The 18,891-nt window shown below is 33.8% G+C and overlaps 1 protein-coding gene across 5 annotated transcripts in view; it reads right to left on the bottom strand.

The window, feature by feature from the left end:
• VPS13A (vacuolar protein sorting 13 homolog A) overlaps positions 1–18,891 on the bottom strand; it is a 237,092-nt gene that overhangs the window by 32,072 nt on the left and 186,129 nt on the right. For all 5 annotated transcript variants that reach the window (XR_003790666.1, XM_029201746.1, XM_029201744.1 and 2 more), the window contains 11 exons: positions 13,162–13,394; positions 9,547–9,700; positions 8,897–9,043; positions 8,618–8,699; positions 7,957–8,026; positions 6,995–7,100; positions 4,559–4,672; positions 3,530–3,675; positions 2,245–2,326; positions 1,288–1,401; positions 77–152 (listed from right to left, as the gene is read on the bottom strand). Coding sequence is in view for 4 of the 5 variants with exons in the window: in XM_029201746.1 (XP_029057579.1) it covers positions 77–152; positions 1,288–1,401; positions 2,245–2,326; positions 3,530–3,675; positions 4,559–4,672; positions 6,995–7,100; positions 7,957–8,026; positions 8,618–8,699; positions 8,897–9,043; positions 9,547–9,700; positions 13,162–13,394 (1,324 nt within the window). In the remaining variant the exon portion in view is untranslated. The remainder of the gene's footprint in view (positions 1–76; positions 153–1,287; positions 1,402–2,244; positions 2,327–3,529; positions 3,676–4,558; positions 4,673–6,994; positions 7,101–7,956; positions 8,027–8,617; positions 8,700–8,896; positions 9,044–9,546; positions 9,701–13,161; positions 13,395–18,891) is intronic.

Below are 18,891 nucleotides of genomic sequence, written 5' to 3'. Positions count from 1 at the left end.
TGTAATACCTTTAGTAAAACAAAACATATCATTACTTTCTAGCATAATCATTCTTGGTAGGCATTCTGTTTCTTACCAACAGCTCCACCAACTAGTGCTTTCAGTCCCAGTGCCATTCCTTCCACAAACTCTTCAGGACCCTGGATGGCTCCCTAAAGGGTCAAAAAAGAATAACAATAAATAAAGTTACGCTTACGTTTAAAGGTAAATTTTTTTTTGGTATAAACAAGGAAAGTAGTAGTGACAAAAAGAATAAAGATGTCCCAGAGAAAGTGATATCAGAAGAAAACTTCACATTAACATAATTCTCAGATATTTCATGACATTCAAAGTACAAAAGATAAAATGTTAGAAGTTGATCCAAACTTAGAAAGGAATATGACTATTCACCAAAGTGTACAAAAGATGCTTACTTGGAGTATATGTTATATTATGAGAAGGTAACCACAAACTACTCTATATAATATTTTAAAAAATAAATAAAAACACTTTAATTCTTAATATTTCTAACATTTTAGATTATAGTGTACAAAATAAATACTAGTTTTACTTTATTTTTCATTATCTTCTATGTTTAAAAGTGAAAGTAGGAGAGTTTTGAATGTTTTGACAGAAATTTTTAAGGGACAGAGAACAATCATAATTTTTGCCATTGATTATTAAGATTGTTTCACACAGTGTCAGCTTGCATGGTTATTTTTACTGTCCCACACCACTGTGCAAAGCAAGACTGTGTGTCCATGGGAATCTTCCTTCTACTATAGTACAAATTTTATCCACCTTTAATATTCCAACAGAACACTTAAAATTTGGTATTTCTTAGTAAAGTCTTAAGTTTAAATGCTGAAGAAAAAGGTAAATATTTCTCCCAAGACTTCTCAAAAACCTCTTACCATTGTTTGCTTCAAAATAATGTCCTTTTGTTGTGTTTCCAAAAACCCATTCACAACTACAACTCAAGTTAACAACTGGGGTGATTATTATTATCATTTTTAATTGAAGTACAGTTGATTTACAATGTTGTTTTAGTTACTGGTGTATAGTAAAGTGATTCAGTTATACATATATATACACAAGTGTGTGTATATGTACGTATGTATATACTTTTCATATTCTTTTCCATTATGGTTTATTACAGGGTATTGAATACAGTTCCCTGTGCTATACAGTAGGGACCTTGTTGTTTATCTATTTTACATATGGTAATTTGTGTCTGCTAATGGGATGCACTATTTATTCAAAAGTATTAGTGTGATATATTGCACAACACAAGATTAACTATTTTACCTGGTAAGGCTCATAAAAAAATGCTTCTACACCTTCAGAAAATTCTCTAATCAAGCCAAAGGGATTTCCCAAAACATCAAGTCCAAGAATGAGTACATACATCTGCTTAATGGCCTAAAAATGAAATAGAAACATTAGTCAAATCAGATTATCAGACTTAATATTTTTTCCCCTTACATTCAGTACACACATCCAGTTTTTTTTCAGGCTAACACCCTCACCACCAATTTCAGCCTAAACCATATCACCTTATTCATCAGTAGTCTTAGTTTCAAAAAGCAATTTGGTGTTAGAGTACGAGAAATAATATGACCTATTTACATAAAGTTTTAGAATATTCAAAATACTTTTACAACTATGTGTGACAGTTATTATTACTGCCACCATTTTATAGACTAGAGAAACATACAGGTCAAATGATGCCCGGAGCCACGGTGGGTAAACAGCAAAACTGGGATCCAAACCCAGACCTCTTAAGTCATGCTCAGTGATCTGTCCACCATACAACAGCTATCTCAATGCTCTATAAATTATACCACAAAATACAGGAGTCTTCAGAGGTGGACAAAAATCCACTAAAATAATATATCTGTCTGACTAAACAACTTAATTACACTAAAAATGCCCTGTGTTCATCAGTTACTTACTGATAAATAGTTTCCCTTGACCTATTTTTTTAAGTAAGTGAGCTGAATTACTTAGCTAATTATTATTTAAAGATTTACATCTAGTCCACACTGATCCAGGAAAGATTTCTGTCAAAGGCTAAAAGTAGAAAGGCAAAAAACTGAAATGGTGGTTGGGCTCAACTGCTTTCTACAATCCTGAGGGAAAAAACCATGTTTTAAAATTTTGAAACGGCTATTCCCTTCCTGGCCAAATCATTATACCTCTATAGACACATATGGCTTCACCATTTTATCACTTTGTCCCTCTGTAAAATAATCTCAGACAAACCTGTTTTGAATAGTGTCTTATTACTTCAGACTGTAGTTCAGATGTTGTATGGAACTGATAGTTGAGTTCAAAAAATGCAAGCCTGAAAAAAAAAACCACACAAAAATGTATAAATATATAGAGAAAAGGAGATTGTTTTTAATATTAATGAATGGTTTTATTTTCTTTAGAATTTTTCTCCAAAAAAATTCCTTTTAGTACATTTTCCCATACCAGTCAGAAAATCCACTCCTATATACATCTCTGCATATTCTGGTCAAAGAACCCTCTTAACAATCTGATAAAAGCTATGGATCTTATCTTCAGAAAAGCCATCAATATACACATATTTTCACAGAATTCAGGCATTTTAGAGACCCTTGGGTCCCACTCCTGGACATGAACTATATTTCTCAATTCTGTCCTATCATGGCCCACACAGAAAATGCCTGACGCACTGAGATAAATGGAAGAGGCTGCTCAAGAATGGCCAGGGTTCAGCTGCTGCAGGTCCTGCCTGATCAGCTGACAGCTGAAGAATCACCATCAGTTTATTTATAACCTATTCACAGCATATACCTGGAACCACTAATTGGGAAGTTCTATGCTAAGGATAGGACAGCAGCAAGATTAGAAATCTCATTCTACTTCTGATGTCTTCAAACTTGTGTTTTTAAATTTGACTGTTTCCTAACTTTTATCTAGATTTACAGTTATGTCTTATTAGACTCACTGATTCTTACTACTGTTCTTAATAATAGCTCTAGGTGCTATCTGCAAAGGTCACGCTCATCTAAAGTCTCCACTCAGATTCTCTGTCTCTTTGGTCAGATACTCTAATAGCTTACATTATGACTCACATTAAATTCTTGACTGTAACATTTAAACTGATCCCTTCACTTCTGCTATCATGGCATTCATTTTCTTCTAGTCACATATGCTTTGAAGAGTCTTGATCCCACAGGCCTTAAAGCAACATCTTTTAAGCACCACACATCACATCTTTGGGTATACACAGCTTCTTAGGAATCCTTCCCTAGGCCAAAAAGGCCTTATATAACACACAAACTTGCATGACCTCTGTCCCTCTTTCTTAAGGAAATTATTTAATAATTATTCTGTTACTTAATAGTTAAGGGTTACCAGGCAATATGTTTCTTAAATTATATTCCATTTAACATTTAGCAAAAAACCATATTCAACCTATGATCTGCAATGTACTTTACATACTTTTTCACTTATAAAATTTTAAGGTAAATATAAAATGGACTTTTCATCAATTTATACATTTGAATATTAAACATACTTAAAAACTACATCTTGTACATCTGTAAGAGTGGCACCAATACTCTTCAGCAAAAGATTTAAAGAATGAACTGCTACCAGTCCTTCAGGTTGTTCTGAATCTTTAGCTTCTTCACCACCTGAACTCAGTGAAACACTTAAATGCAACTAAAGAGATAAAGAAAGAAATATTTAAAGCACTTTCTTCATAATGACAGTTTTAACTCTTAAAATTCAATATCATCTTAAATTCACTATACCATAAATAAGATTTCAAAGTTACCTAGATTATATCAAAATTAATAACTGGAATGTTGAAAGAATTTAAAATGTAAACAGCCCTTTAAAAAATTTAAATTCAACCATGTAATGTATGATATTTAGTTCAATCCAATTCTTTTGGTAAACCTAGGAAAATATTAATCTTCATATATTTTTTAATAACATTAACAATCTAGAAGTTGAAATTGTTGAAAATTAACTCAAATATCTCCAAAAGTGAACGTTTCAACTATTAGAATTAAGTTAGCGTGGTAAAGCTAGTTAAAAAGCACTTTTGTATTATATGTATTATATATAGTATAAGTAGTTATACGTAATTTTCTTCAAGTATTATGTAAGTTAACTCATAGAAATTTTATGTTAAGAACTTACTTTTAGTTCCATTCAATCTTCAATTTTAAAATCAAGGTTACTTTATAAATTAATTTCAAACTTATACTAATATCATACACAAAAGTTTGAAAATTGTCACTCAACACCTTAATAGATAGCAAGTTAACATAATGTTAGGTCAAGATGTAAACATATAAACATACTGTAGGTGGCTCCACTATAATTTCCACATGATAAAAAATTATTATAAGAATAAATAATAAAAATTTAAAAGTATCATTCCTTTGTTACTTACTTATATTTGTAATTGTGAAGTTATAGAACTTATATACTATTAAGAATATAATTTAAATGTTGTATTCCCCCAAACAGATCAAATCAATCTGCTATTACCAAGATTATCAAGGACAATAAAAATGACTTATTTTTCCCCTACCTTGATAGGAGATATATGAAAGTATTCATAGAGACTGACTTGTGATGAATCTCCTAATGAAACTATTTTATATTCTTCTTGGAAAGCTTCTGTATCTTTATGAAAAAGCTCAACCTATAAAGGAACATAAAATATTAAAAACATAAGGGATATTTCTGTACAAGTATTAAGCTAATAGCTCACACGCTGCAGAATACTTCCCCATAATATCCAGATTCAACATTGCTCATGATTGGGAACCTACTGCCTTAGAAGGGAAACTAACATCTCTACTGTTAGGAAAGTTCAGTCACTCACAAACTGATAAGCACATCTTCTATGTTTCCATCCAATACGTTAAAAGACACTAAGGTTTTCTTCACGTGACCATAGATTTTATTCCAAAAGGCCACTAATCCAATCCATCAACACTTTCTTAGGAATAATACAATCATAATGTACTTGCAGCTTTTTGATAAATGCATTACTGACATCTACAGAGGTCACTAATATAAATCAAAAAAGGGAAGGCACTGAACGTAATTTTTCATGAAGTGATTAGTGCTTTCATTCTTGATAATCAACACTATTTCTTTTGCAAATGCTCACAAATCTAGTACTTCTGTGTGTTAAGAAACGGCCCAACATTCACATTTTAACTGATTAACAAAAACTTCAAAATGATAACCTTATTAAAAGTATATTTAGAAATTCACTTCTGGGATAATGGTGTAAGGAGATCTTTAGCTCTCCAGCGAAACTGGTAAAATTTATTTAAAAAGACAAACTTTTAAGGCCTCTATACCTAAGGGTATAACCAAATAAAACTTCAAGAAAATCTATAAAAATTTGGTAGGAAAAGTGACTCTGTGGTATTTGAAAAAGGACCATTCTCTCAGTTCCCCCTCCCAACTCAGTTAAGCCAGAACTCCAATCTAGACTGGTGCACCCAAGAACTCAGAGTTCCCTCTCTGCCCCACCTCCAACTGGAAGACTTTCATCTTGGGAGGAACAGAGGTCAGCACTTCTCATCCTGCCCACAGCTACTAGCTGCTGAGCCTAAACTACAGGGGAAGAAGGAGCTTCCCTCTTCTGCCCAGCCTCCACTCAGAGAACAAAGGCTCTACTTGGGTGTGACACCACTGAGAATACTGAGGTCTGATCACCCTTGGCCCACCTCTAGAGCTCCAAAGCTCTGGTCCAGAGATATTGCCTGGGGGTGGGGGTGTATGTGTATGTGGGAGTAGACTTTAAAACAGACAGCTCCTCATCTCTTCCCAAAGAAACTGACTTCATTTACAACAAAATGTAAAGTTCAGGCCTAAGAGTGCTCTAGGAAACAGTGAATGTTGTGGTGAAAGGCAACTGGGAGGAAAATCCTTGATTCAGTGAAGATACAGGTTAAACTGTAGGCCTGTTAAGTTTTTGTGAAAGAAAGAACTGGGGAAAGAGACAGGGGGTTGGAACAAATAGCAAACACTTATCTTCAGATCACTTCCTTCAAAGGAGGCCAAATTTGACTGGATTAGTCTGTAGAGCAATTTACGCCCTAAGGCATTACTGAAAAAACCCAGAGCAATCATCCAGCAATTAGCAGTTGCGATCATGGAAAGAAATGCAAAGAGCCCTGTAAAAACCACTTTTATTCCAGGGTAACTGTGGGTGTCCCAAATCTTCACCTCCCTGAGGAGCAACATCAAAGGCTTAACAATGCAGGGAAAGGTAAGGGTGGGGGTGGGGTAGACTTCAATAAAATAATCCAGCTAGTCACTGAACTAATAAATAAACCAGTAACAATAATAAGCCTTGGAGAAAGGGGGACAAGTACCCAGCACTGTTTCAGTATACAGTTGACCCTCTGTATCCACAAGGTTCCACATCCGTGGATTCAACCAACTGTAGAATGAAAATATAAAAGAAAAAAAAAAATCCAGAAAGTTCCAAAAACCAAAACTTCCATTTGCCACACCCTGGCAACTACTGACATAGCATTTACATTGTACTAGGTATTATAAGTAATCTAAAGATGCTTTAAAGTACATGGAAGATGTGTGTAGGTATATGCAAGGACATCTTACCTTTTATTTGCCTTATCCCTTTTCTCATCAAATATCCTGGCATATCCAAATTTCTAAATTATTAATCAATACAAAAGTAACCCAGAAAAATAAAATAGGAAAAAAGTGATGTAAACATGACTGATTATCCTTTGCCCCTTACTACTGGCCTAAAACCTTTCCTCCTATTTGCTAAGTCATCATAAAAAGGTTATTTGTCTTGCTTCCAACTTCTATAATCTGAAAATGTGATATCTGCCAATGTAGAACGCCGGCAGCATAATAAAAAAATTTTAATTTTTAAAACCATTTTAATACATTTAAGAATGTATAATGTTATAATTTTTTTAAGTCCTCCTCTTTCCCTAATTCTTCCCATCATATTATTAATAAGTCTTACCTCCGTTTTTTCAGTTACTTCAGCTGCTGTCATAAGTTCTGATATAGCATAGACAAACCCAAGATCTAACCTGAGATCCATTTCTTGGATCAACACTTTGAAATACCTATAATACAAGGTGAAAAACATTTAAAAATCATTGATTAACTGCATTAACAAAATTATATAGGAAAAAATATTAGATAAATATTAAAACATTGAACCTTAGGACTTTTTAGGTGAATGAATTAAAAAATGTCACAGCAACACTGTTCATAATGGCAACAAACTCATAATATGAAAATGCCTACAAAGAGGAAATCGGTAAGTAAACTGTGGTATATAGTCACACAAGAGAATACTACATGCTAGTGATAATAAATAAACTCTAGCTACATACAACAAAATAAATTGTAGTAAAAATCTGAATGAAAAAAGCAAGTCCCAGGAATATATTTAGTTAAAAAATTTTTCTTTAATTAGGAAAAATTTTGGCAAAGTAAGAAGCATAATGTTTAGGTACACATAAACAATAAAACAGTATTTTAAAAAGGGAATAAAAATAGTATTTATCTTGGTGATAGGGTGGAGGAAACAAGAAATATGGTAGTGATACATGGATGTTTCTGTCAGTGTTCTATTTTTTGAACTGGGTGGTGACTGAATTGAAAATATTATTTTCTTGTTTCTAAAACAGTATGCAGTAATTATAGACAACTTAATAGAGAAAACAAATAAAAAAGAAAATAACAAAATACACACAATTCAGAAATGACTATTGTTAATACCTAGGTATAATTCATTTGGAGCTTTCTGACTCTCCAAGATTATGAAATAATTGATTTTTCCTATGACCTTTATAATTTAATATTTTACACTTAAATCTTTGACTCATCTGAAATTTATTTATTTAAGAGTACAATTAACTCATATTTAAATTAAAACATTAAATGCACACACAATAAATGTACTAAGACGCTTACTTAATACGTGATATCTGCGAATGTCCTGCAGATCTCATGACAATACTGACATCTGTAAAGGGCTTTGGTGCTGTAAAGATTAATAAATATGATTAATGATGCTTTAAACAAAAGATAAGCATTTTCTTGCAATTTAATACACATCACAGTGGACAACTAAATTATTTACTAAATCATGAGTATCAATTAAAATTAGTGATATCTGTAAGATCTATCACAACCTTAATTTCAGACTCCAGGATTGTTTTTTTAATTATCTGTATTCACTCTAAGGTTAACTGATCCTTTAAATTAGGGATTTTAAACCAGAAGTATGCATTAGAATCATCAGGAAGTCTTTGTGAAAACAGATTCAGGGTCTTATCTTTTTATTCAAAGGTTCTAGTGGCTTCTAAATTAGGGGTTTACAAATTAGTAATCTTTTTTAAAAATTAATATCTCTAAACATTATATATATATTTCTAAATAATCTTTTCTTCAGTATTCACTCAGTTTTATTGAAGTTAGTTGAGTACTTCCTGGTTTTTTTTCAAGCTGTTTAATTTTCCAGTGATCCTATAGACACTAAACTTGAGAATGGTTTCACTTCATATTTTTAAAGTAAAAGAAACCAAATAGCTAATACAACCATTTTTATGGCAATGTAAAAATACAAACAAACCTGAATCCATGGTGACCGACTTAGGAGGTTTAATGGGGTAAAACACAAATGGAAATATAGCACCATGTATCTGGTTTTGGATCTAAGAAAACAAACAACAGGTCAGTATATTAATATGTTAATTATAGAACCTGACTGGAATAACAAAATTTAAGAAGTACAAGGAATCAAAAACTCTAGTCCAACAATGAAACTTAAGTACTAGAGAAAACAGACTATGCGAATACATTTATTGCCATATTCCTTTAGAATATAATTTGACTATCTTTTCAAACTCACCTGTATTCTGTAAATTTGAATTCTAAATGATGATTGATGTGCAGATGTGCTATATTCTACTTTTAATGCTGGAAGGTAATTTCTTCTTATAGCTATTACATGTGGCTGCAGAATTTTCATGTTAGTACCACTAGGTGTGAAGCGAACCTGAAAAATATGCCCATACACACACACAAACACATGGAATTTCTCTTTATTTATTAATTGATTAAAATTAGAAATCTGTATCAAAAAACTTTAAAGATAATATTAAATAGTAGGCTAAATATTTGATGAGATTTTGACTGAGATCTTTATACTCCATATCCATACAATTCACAGAAATATTCACATAATCCTTATAACTTGGTTTTATCACTTTTTATATAACTTTACTAAAATTTATCAAAAAAGTAAAGCGATAAAAGAAAAAAGTTTTAAAAATAAAATAAAGCAACTTATTGCCTTCTTGTTAACCAAGGAGTAGATCATTAGCGGCTTAAGAAAGTCTGAATCTTGATACAGAGAACTATCCCTTTAAAATATTCTATATAAAGTATGTATAATAGGATTCATTGTTTTGTAAGCAAACTAGTCTCTCCTTAAAAACTAACTTGTGATTCATCTAATTACAACAGATAAAAATTAATATCAGTACTTAAAAATATTACCGGAATGTTAGTGTCCAACTCAATAACCTTATCTTCTGATGGTGAAGATTCAGTATATTCCTTAAATTCTTTCTCTAACTTCTCAGTGTGCTTTACACTCATTGGCTTCCATCTTGCCTTCTTCTTGGGTTTTGTCTCCCAAACCACATCAGAACTTATATATGAAAGCAAAAATCATGGTACTAATTTATAAACATTTTCATTTTATCTGGTTTATTACATGAATTACCATTACTGAAAAACCTTCAGTAAATTTTTGCAATATCCCTAGTTGTAAGCAAGCACATTACAAGTTTAAAAACATGAATTCATTCAACCAGTACTTATTAAACTCCTATTTAGGCACTATTCTAGGTGGCAGGGAGATTATCAGTGAACATTTCTGCCATTTTGGAGCTTTCTTTTACCTGAGGAGTGATAGACAATAAATAGTAAATTAGCATCTTTTATTAGGAGCTGAAAATGCTTTTGAAAGAAGAAAAAGTAGACGGGGTAAATTTGATGTGGAGTACGGGGATATGCAAAGTGGCAGGGGTTGCAGCATCAGAAAAGGGTGGCCACCAGAGGTGTCATTAAGAAGGCGAGATTTCAACAGTCTTAAAGAAGATGAGGGAGTTATCCAGCACAGAAGAGAAGAACAACATTTCAGGTAGAGAGACAAGCTAGAGCAAAGACTCCAAGCAGAGCATGCCTGTAGTCATCCAGGTAGAAGAGCAAGGAGGCCGGCATGCCTGGAACACATTAAGAGTAGAAGATGAAGTAAGACAGATAATGAGAGGCAAAATAACGTAAAGCCTTGAGGATACTGTAAAGACTCCGAGTTTTATTCTGAGGTGAGGACCCACTGAAAGATTATGAGAAGATAATCAGCCACATAGTCTGACTTAAGGTTTAAGAATGTACTATGTGCTGGAGTGGGAAGAAAGAAAAAAAAGGGATGAAGACTAGAACAGGAAAACTTGTTAGGAATGTAATGTAGTAAGCCAGGAGAAAAACGGTGATGGCTCTTCCTGCGGTGGTCTAAGAGTGAGGCAGTACAAAGTGGTCAGATTCTACGTGTGTTTTGAAGCTAGATCCAAAACACTACTTTTAGATGGATTAGACGTGGGGTGTAAGATAAAGAGAGGAATCAAAGATGATTCCAAAGTTTTTGGCCTGAGCAGCTGGAAGAATGTAGTTGTCATTAACTCCAGTGGGAAAGCAGGTTTTGGTAGAAGGAGATCAGGAGTTTGGTTTTACATACTACAAAGCTTAAGAAGTCTCTTAGATACCTGAGTAAAGATTTTATGTAAGTCGTTGGATAGATAAGTCTGGAGTTCAGGACAAAAGTCTGGCTGAAGATATATTTTTAGAAGTTTTTGGCATATATATGGTATTTGAAATCAAAACTGAAACAGAGAAGAGGACTAAGGTCTGAGAGCCTCAAGGTACCCAATATTAAGCAGTTGAGAAAAAGACAAGCAAGCAACAAGTAAGAATAAGAAATGTTGGAACAGAAAGAAAAACCAAGGTGGTGAGATATCCTGGATGTAACATCAAGGACACTGAATCAAGAAGGGATCTGTGTTAAATGTTATAAACATAATCAATACAAAGACTGGTAATTGTACACTGGACCTGGCAATACTTAGGTCTCTGGTGATCTTACCAAGACCAGTTTCATGGTATACTGAAAGCAAAAACCTGTTTGGAATAGTTAAAAGAAAAATGGGTAAAAAAAGAATTGGAGATAGTGAATATATCTTCTGTAATAGATTAACACTTCTAAGGGGTTTGGCTATAAAGTAAAGCAAAGAAATGTGCAGTAAGTAGCAGGAAAAGTGGGTCCAAGAGAATTTTTTTTTAGTTGAAAGAAATTACACTGGTTGGAACAATTCAATAGAGAGCCAAAAATTATTGAGGTAGGAGAAAAAAAGAAGAGAATTGCTGGATCAATGTCTCAAGAGGCAAGAGTGAATGAAATATAGTGCAAAAGTAGAAACGTATGTTTAAATAGGAGCACATACAATGTACCTATGATAACTAGGAAATGTGTCACTGCAATATGTAGGTAAAAAACATTGGTGCATAGGAAGCTGAGATATTGGGAGTGGGTCTTTGGACGTTCCCTTTTGATTGTGTCAGTTTACTTGGTGAAGTAAGATGCAAGGCAGTGAGCTGAGAGAGAATGGAGGTTTAAAAAGAGATAAAGTGTGAAACAGTAATCTAGGAGAGACAGTGAATGGAACAAACCTAACTTACTAAAAAATTGCTATAAGACTTAAATGAAGAATTTAAAAATCTTTCCACATTCTAAAATTATTTCACTTGTTTTACTTACTGAAGTATGTAAGTTATTTAATTTTATTTATTCTATTTGTTTATTCCTTCTAAAATTTATGTTCACTTAATAAACAGAAAGGTAGAAACCATGTATTAATCCCCTTTGCATTCACATCATTTAGCATAGGAGATAGCACATATCAGGTTTCACAGGCTTAAAATCTGTTATCTATTTGACATTTTAATTTAAGTAATAAACATACTTTTTTGAGAACAAAAAAAATTTCTAAGAAAATAGTTTTAACATGCCTTTTTACTTATTTATTCATTTGGCCACGCCGAGTGGCATGCAGGATCTTAGTTCCCTGACCAGGGATTGAACCCGTGCCCCCTGCAGAGGAAGTACAGAGTCCTAACCACTGGACTGCCAGGGAATTCCCTTTAATATGACTTTTTAAATGGCATGGATAGCATTCAAGGAGAAGTCAGGGGCATTTCTAGATGAATTTACATAGAAAAACAAAGTCAAATCTGTATCATATACCTTTAATTTATATATTTATTTGAGAGTTTAACTCAAGTAAAGGATTAAAACTACATTATCCTTGTTATACAGACTGCAATATAGAAACGCTCTCAAATTTGGCAGTAATATACATAAATTAATTTTAAGTGTTTATAAACAGGAATATTAAGTGCAAAAGGGAAAGAAAGAGTTTTACTGGTGATGACTTATGTGGGAAATGGTAAATACAGTATTATCTTATTAGATCTTAAAGTGCCAAGGTCAAAGTAGAAAGTGATTAGAAAGTGAAATGTACAGTGTGGGGAATATAGTTAATAATAATATAATATCTTCGTATGGCGACACATGGTAACTAGACTTATTGTGATCACTGTAATGAACAGAAATACTGAATCACTATGTTATGTACCAGGAACTAACATAGTGTTGCAGATCAAATGTACTTCAAAAACAAACAAACCAACTCATAGAAAAAGATTAGATTTGTGGTGTACCCTGCACTGTGGTAGGCGGTAATGAACAGTTAAACATTTCCTTATGACATATTAAAGAAAGAAAATATACCTTTGATAAGTTGAATAAATCTAATTTTTAGAGCGCTGGGAAAATCAACAACATGATGAGATAAATTTGATTTTTGGTATGTCTTTATCTCAAAAGGCAAAAAAAAAGCATCAAAGCACTTTTAAATTAGCATTACCTCAGATTAGTATCAATGAATAGTCAAAACAGAAAATTTAAACTAACTCATTTTAGATTTTACAATCACCACTCTTAATGATTAAGAACTGATCACTTAAATGTATCCAAATTTTAACACATCTAACCTTGTAATGCCAATATAGGCTACTTCTTGCTTTGTATAATTGTTGACAAGAGAAATTCCAACATCTTGTAATGCCAACACAATTTCTTGCTCTGCTAACTCTGCTTTCTCACTTTCATATGTCGCTTTAAATACCCTTGGATCTTCAGTGAATAAAATAATGCGTTGTAAGCCTTCAAAGAATGAAACTAAATAAATGGTCTTTTCCTCCAGATTTATAGGTGTCATCATATCCTGAAACAAAATCATCAAAAAAATAAAAAATTAGAGTTTGGTCACATCCAACATGAAATCTAGATTCCACATTTGAAAAGTGAGAATAGTAATGGCACTTCGTTCCCAGGGTTGAACAAAATAAATTAGTAATTGTATAACATTTGGAAATTTACATAATTAAAATCAGTTGATGACAGCTTCTGCCATCATCATTATGAAGTCAGGAAGACAGGTCAACTGTTCTTTTAATACCACAGTAAAATCTAATTAAATAGTCTCCCTTTCTAGGCTAATCAATAACACAAAATTTTATTTTCTCTGATTTATTATAAGACTAATCAGTGTGTTATGCATTAAAAGTTGTTCAGTCAGAAATTCATATTTCCTTGTAGAGCTGAACTAAATAAGATAAAGAATATCTGACACCTCAGTTGCATGCTCTACAAAGCACAAATACTTACTACAGGGTTAATTCTGCAGGAAGCCTTATATATAAGTATTGTGCTGATATCAGGGTCTTCAGTTTCAATAATTAACTTCTAATAATTAACTGTCAGCAATGAATTTCTAGTTAAGTGAACACTCTGATTAACAGGAAATTATAATATATAGTACACATTCATGTTATAATCCACTAAAATTAAAAATGAGTTGTTACCACAGTCATGTTACTTATAACACTTTCTAAAATAAAATACATAGTACTAAAACTACATTAAGATATAAATAAACTAATTTCCAAATAATTCTGAAGTTTTTCTAATATTTACACTGGATTACAGATTTACCTTTATAAACTTGATCTATCATTTTGATATAAATATTATGCTATAAATACGCAAAAGTACTAATCAACAGGTCAAATATTTGATTATTTTTTATATTAAAATGAAGTCTTTTTTCCTGAATAAACCTAATAATCATGAATTTAAAAAATAAAGTTAGGCCAATTATGGGCAGCCCTCTCAAATACATTCAAAGAACACTGGATTCCGCAAGAGCAACACTGAAAAGACAATGAAAAAATACCATCAATATGCTAAGAGAAAACAATTCAGAACCCAGAATTCCTTACTCAGCAAAAATATCCTTCAGTGAAGAAAAGTATAGGAAACAAAGATGCCTAAAGACAAATGAAAACTACTAAATATCATCATCAACAGAGACTCACTCAAGGAAATTCTATAGGAGGAATTAAACACTGGCAAAGGAAAGTGATCCAAGGTGAGTGTCTGAAGCAAGAAAGGAATGTTATGTAAATAAAATAGCACTTATATGGGAGAAAACATTTTACAAAATTCAATATCCAGGCATAATAAAAATTTTTGGCAAACAAAGACTAGATGAGAAGTTGTTTAACCTCTTATCAAACCCCCCAAACAAACACACACACCATACTTTGGCAAAGATCCCACTTAAAGGTAAATATTGAAGTTATATAACTTGAGACCAGAAATAAGGCAAAGACATGTGTTAATATCAGTTTTATTGAACAGTATATAGAGATGCTAGCCAGTCCAGTAAGGCAAAAAGAAATTAAAGATGAAAGGATTGAAAAGGAGAAAACAAAACTCTCATTATTTCTAAGTGTCATGATTGTCCATACGGAAAAATAAAAAACAAATAATCAATATTAATAAGAGAATTCAGTGAATTTTCTGGATAAAAAAATCAACACACAAAATGCCATTACACTCCCCTATGCTAACAAGCTTAATTTTAAAAAGATACCAGGGGTTTCTGCTCTGGCAACTGATGACTAGGTGGTCCTGGACCAACACTCTTCCTAACAGCAAAAGCTGGACAAAATCTAAAAAGGAAAAATATGTGTTTGAAAAGACAGAAAAGTTACCAAGGTAGTGAGAATGGGGCCAAGATCTGAGAGAGAAAGAAAGCCAATAAAAGTGAACTTTGTATTCAGAGTTCACAAGTGCCAGTTCTAAAAGTAGAAGCAAACACTGAGAGCTTAAGAAAAACATTAAAATTGGGAGTCTCATGTTTGGAAGGACCAAAACTGGAGTGCAGGGCATACCAAAAAGAATGGTCAACAGCTTAGGCTTTTAGCTGAGTCCCCAAAGGGCGATACTTTAGGTGCCAGGGTAAACTGGAAATACACAAGTCCTCACAAGGACTGAAGACCAGGTTCAAATAATTTCAGTCCCCATTAAGGTACTCTCCCCCTAGACTAGCTACCTTACAAAGGTAAAATCACATGTTCTTAAGAGAAAGGGAACATCATATGGAGCCTCGAATTACCTTTAAAATTTTTCATATACTATGTCCAGCACACAGGCAAAAATAAACATGCATAAAGTATGGATTTGAGTGAAAAACAAGAAAAAAAAGAAAATATAAAAATATCCATATGAAATCTAGATATTGAAATTGTCAGATTAGGCTTCAAAGTAGTTATGATCAAAACATTCAAGAAATTATGTAACAAGACAGAATGTTGGAACAAAAACTTCTACAATAAAAGTCTTAGAACTCATCATTTCAATAACTACAATTAAGAACTCCATGGATGATTTTAAGAGCAGATTAGATACAGCGAGAGAAGTATAGTGAAAAATAGGTCAGAAGAAAATATCCATACTGAAGCAGAGAAAAAGATGAAACAATACAGAACAACACATAAAAGTCATGAGACATGATGAAAAGTCTAACATTTATGTAATAGTGAATTCCAAAGATAAAGAGAAAAAAAGAGGTGCCAACCCTGAAATTTGATATCCAGCAGAAATACTCCACTAAAAACAGGGCAAAATAAAGACATGTCCAGAATGAAACTGATAGAACAGTCATCAGCTGCAGACTCTGACAGATGCAGTGCTGGCTCTGCCGCATCAGTAAGCAAGGATGTCACAGGCATCAGCCATTGCAGCCACTCCCCACGGTGAGCTGGCGAGCCCTGCGGACACTCACGAAGAATACCTGCCATCTAGCAGCCATCGGACTGCAGCCACTCCCCCCGGTGAGCCCTGAGGAAACTCAGGATGTGAAAACACGGGATACTGGCCCGAGATAGCTGAGGTGCATATTAAAGGAATGATTTCAGTGAGCCCAGACTCTTGCGTCTTCCTATACACAGAAAAGTGCTAAATTCCTTAACCTGGGATATCTGGTTTTCTTTAATTAACAATAATCTTTTGATGTTCCTGACTACCTGCCCTTTGTTGTAAAGCTTCTATATAACCTGGCTTCCCCTATTGCCTCCTCGGAGCTGTTCTCTCAGGGTTACTCGAGATGCTGCCTCCCGGGCTTGAAGTCCTAAAAGCTCCCGCCCAATAAAACATAACTCTCAACTTTTAGGTTGTGAATAATTTTTTAGTCAACAACTCACACTAAAAAAATAGTAAAGAGAAGAAAAATGAACCCAAACAGAAGTATGGAGATGCAGGCAGAAATGAGAAGTGGCAAAAGGAGAAATATGTGGGTTAATTTAAATGGAATACTAATTGTAGAAAGCAGTAATAATACTTCTTATGGGAGTTAACCTACTTAGAAATAAATCACACAACAATATTACATAAGACAGAAGGAGTAAATGGAGTTAAAGAGTTCTAAAGTCCTCACATTACTGGGAAAGTGGTACAAGTACTAATTTACAGCAGGTTTTAATAAGTCAAGAATGAATGCTGTAATATAGTAGGAAGCTAAAGCTTTAGGCTTCTGTTAATGTGATGATCTTTTTGTGTCCCTTGCAGAAAACCTACAAGCTATGCTCATGGGTTGTTATAAGAGATATCTGCTACTGTGGGGCAGGGCTTCTAGGTCAAGGGGGCTCATAACACACCCAGTGAGCTTTGTTTTCCCTCACATCAAAGCTGTTGTTTGAAGTGACCAAAGAGAATACCTCCTAAACTTGTTTGATGCTCCCTGCTGGTATGCTGTGTTTCCTGGCCTGTATCCACCCAAGCAGGCAGCTGTAAACTGTGGCCTATGATAGTTTTGTAAGTCTGAATGTTTAAGCCTAAAAAGATACTGTGGTGGGCGCTGTAATATTACATACTGATAAAAGAATCAATTTAACAAAAAGACATAACAATTCTTAATTTGTATCTACCTAATCACATAGTTTCAAAATATAAGAGCCCAAATTAACAAAACCAAAAAAGGAATGTGTAAATCCATGATTTTAACCACCACTCTCCAAGTAACAGAACAAGCAAACAAAAAATTTAATGAGATAGATTTAAACAATTCAACAAAACTTGAATAAATCAACATATATATGTAACAGGGAACAGCCGATTTTGACTCCTTGCTGGATCTCTTTCTTTGACTTTAACCTTTGCTTTTTGTTGCTTTTGTTATTATAATCATACATAATGGCCTGCCTCAGGGAACCCTGCCTCTCTGCCTGAACCTTAAACTAAAGTACCTCTGTTCAGCTCACAGAGAGACAATCTGACCCTGCCCACCTGTGAATGGCTGCAGAAAAGAAGAAACTAACACATTCCCTCCCCAATGAAGGCCACTGTGAGGAGATGTTTTGCAAGATAAATGGGCTTTTTACTTTAGCTCCTAACCTCCTCCCCCTCTCTGTTCTATAAAAGAAACTGGCATCCAGATCCCAACAAGATGGTTTTTTGGGCCACTAGTCCGCCATCTTCTCAGTCTGCTGACTTTCTGAATAAAGTCGTTATTCCTTGCCTAAACACCTCCCAGGGCTTCCCTGGTGGTGCAGTGGTTGAGAATCTGCCTGCCAATGCAGGGGACACGGGTTCGAGCCCTGGTCTGGGAAGATCCCACATGCCGCGGAGCAACTAAGCCCGTGCGCCACAGCTACTGAGCCTGAGCGTCTGGAGCCTGTGCTCCGCAACAAGAGAGGCCGCGACAGTGAGAGGCCCGCGCACCGCAATGAAGAGTGGCCCCTGCTCACCGCAACTAGAGAAAGCCCCTGCACAGAAACGAAGAGCCAACACAGCCATAAATAAATAAATAAATAAATAAATAAATTTATAAACACCTCCCAATTTACTGGCCTGTCGTGTGGCGAGCAGAGCGAGCTTGGACCTGGTAACACATAGAATACTGTAACCAACAACTACAGAATACATATTTTTTTCAAATACACATAAAATATTTACAAAAATTGACCACATGCTGGCCTACAAAGTCAATTTCAATAAATTCCAAAAAATTGAATCAGAGTATGTTCTCTAGTCACAGTGGGATTAAGTTAGAAATAAACAAACAAAACTAGAAAATACTTCTGAAAAGTGATAACCTAAGTAACCATGAAGCCAAAATATAAAAATAAGTCACAATGAAATTTAGAAAATATTTTTAACTAAAAAATAAGTAACATAAAACACAGGAAAATTTGTGAGATAAAATTAATACTGTTTTTGGTAGGAAGTTCGTGACTTTAAGTGACTTGAAATAAGAAGTGAAGAAAGTCTAAAAAGCAATGATCTAGGTATCTGCTATGAACTCATTTGCCCCCTCCCCCAATTCACATGCTAACGTCTCAACTTCCAATGTGACTGTGTTAGGACATAGGGCCTTT

Source organism: Monodon monoceros, unplaced genomic scaffold (assembly GCF_005190385.1).
Source record: "Monodon monoceros isolate NGI ecotype Baffin Bay Population unplaced genomic scaffold, NGI_Narwhal_1 Super_Scaffold_5, whole genome shotgun sequence".
NCBI lineage: Eukaryota > Metazoa > Chordata > Mammalia > Artiodactyla > Monodontidae > Monodon > Monodon monoceros.
This window is presented reverse-complemented; position numbering and strand designations above follow the sequence as displayed.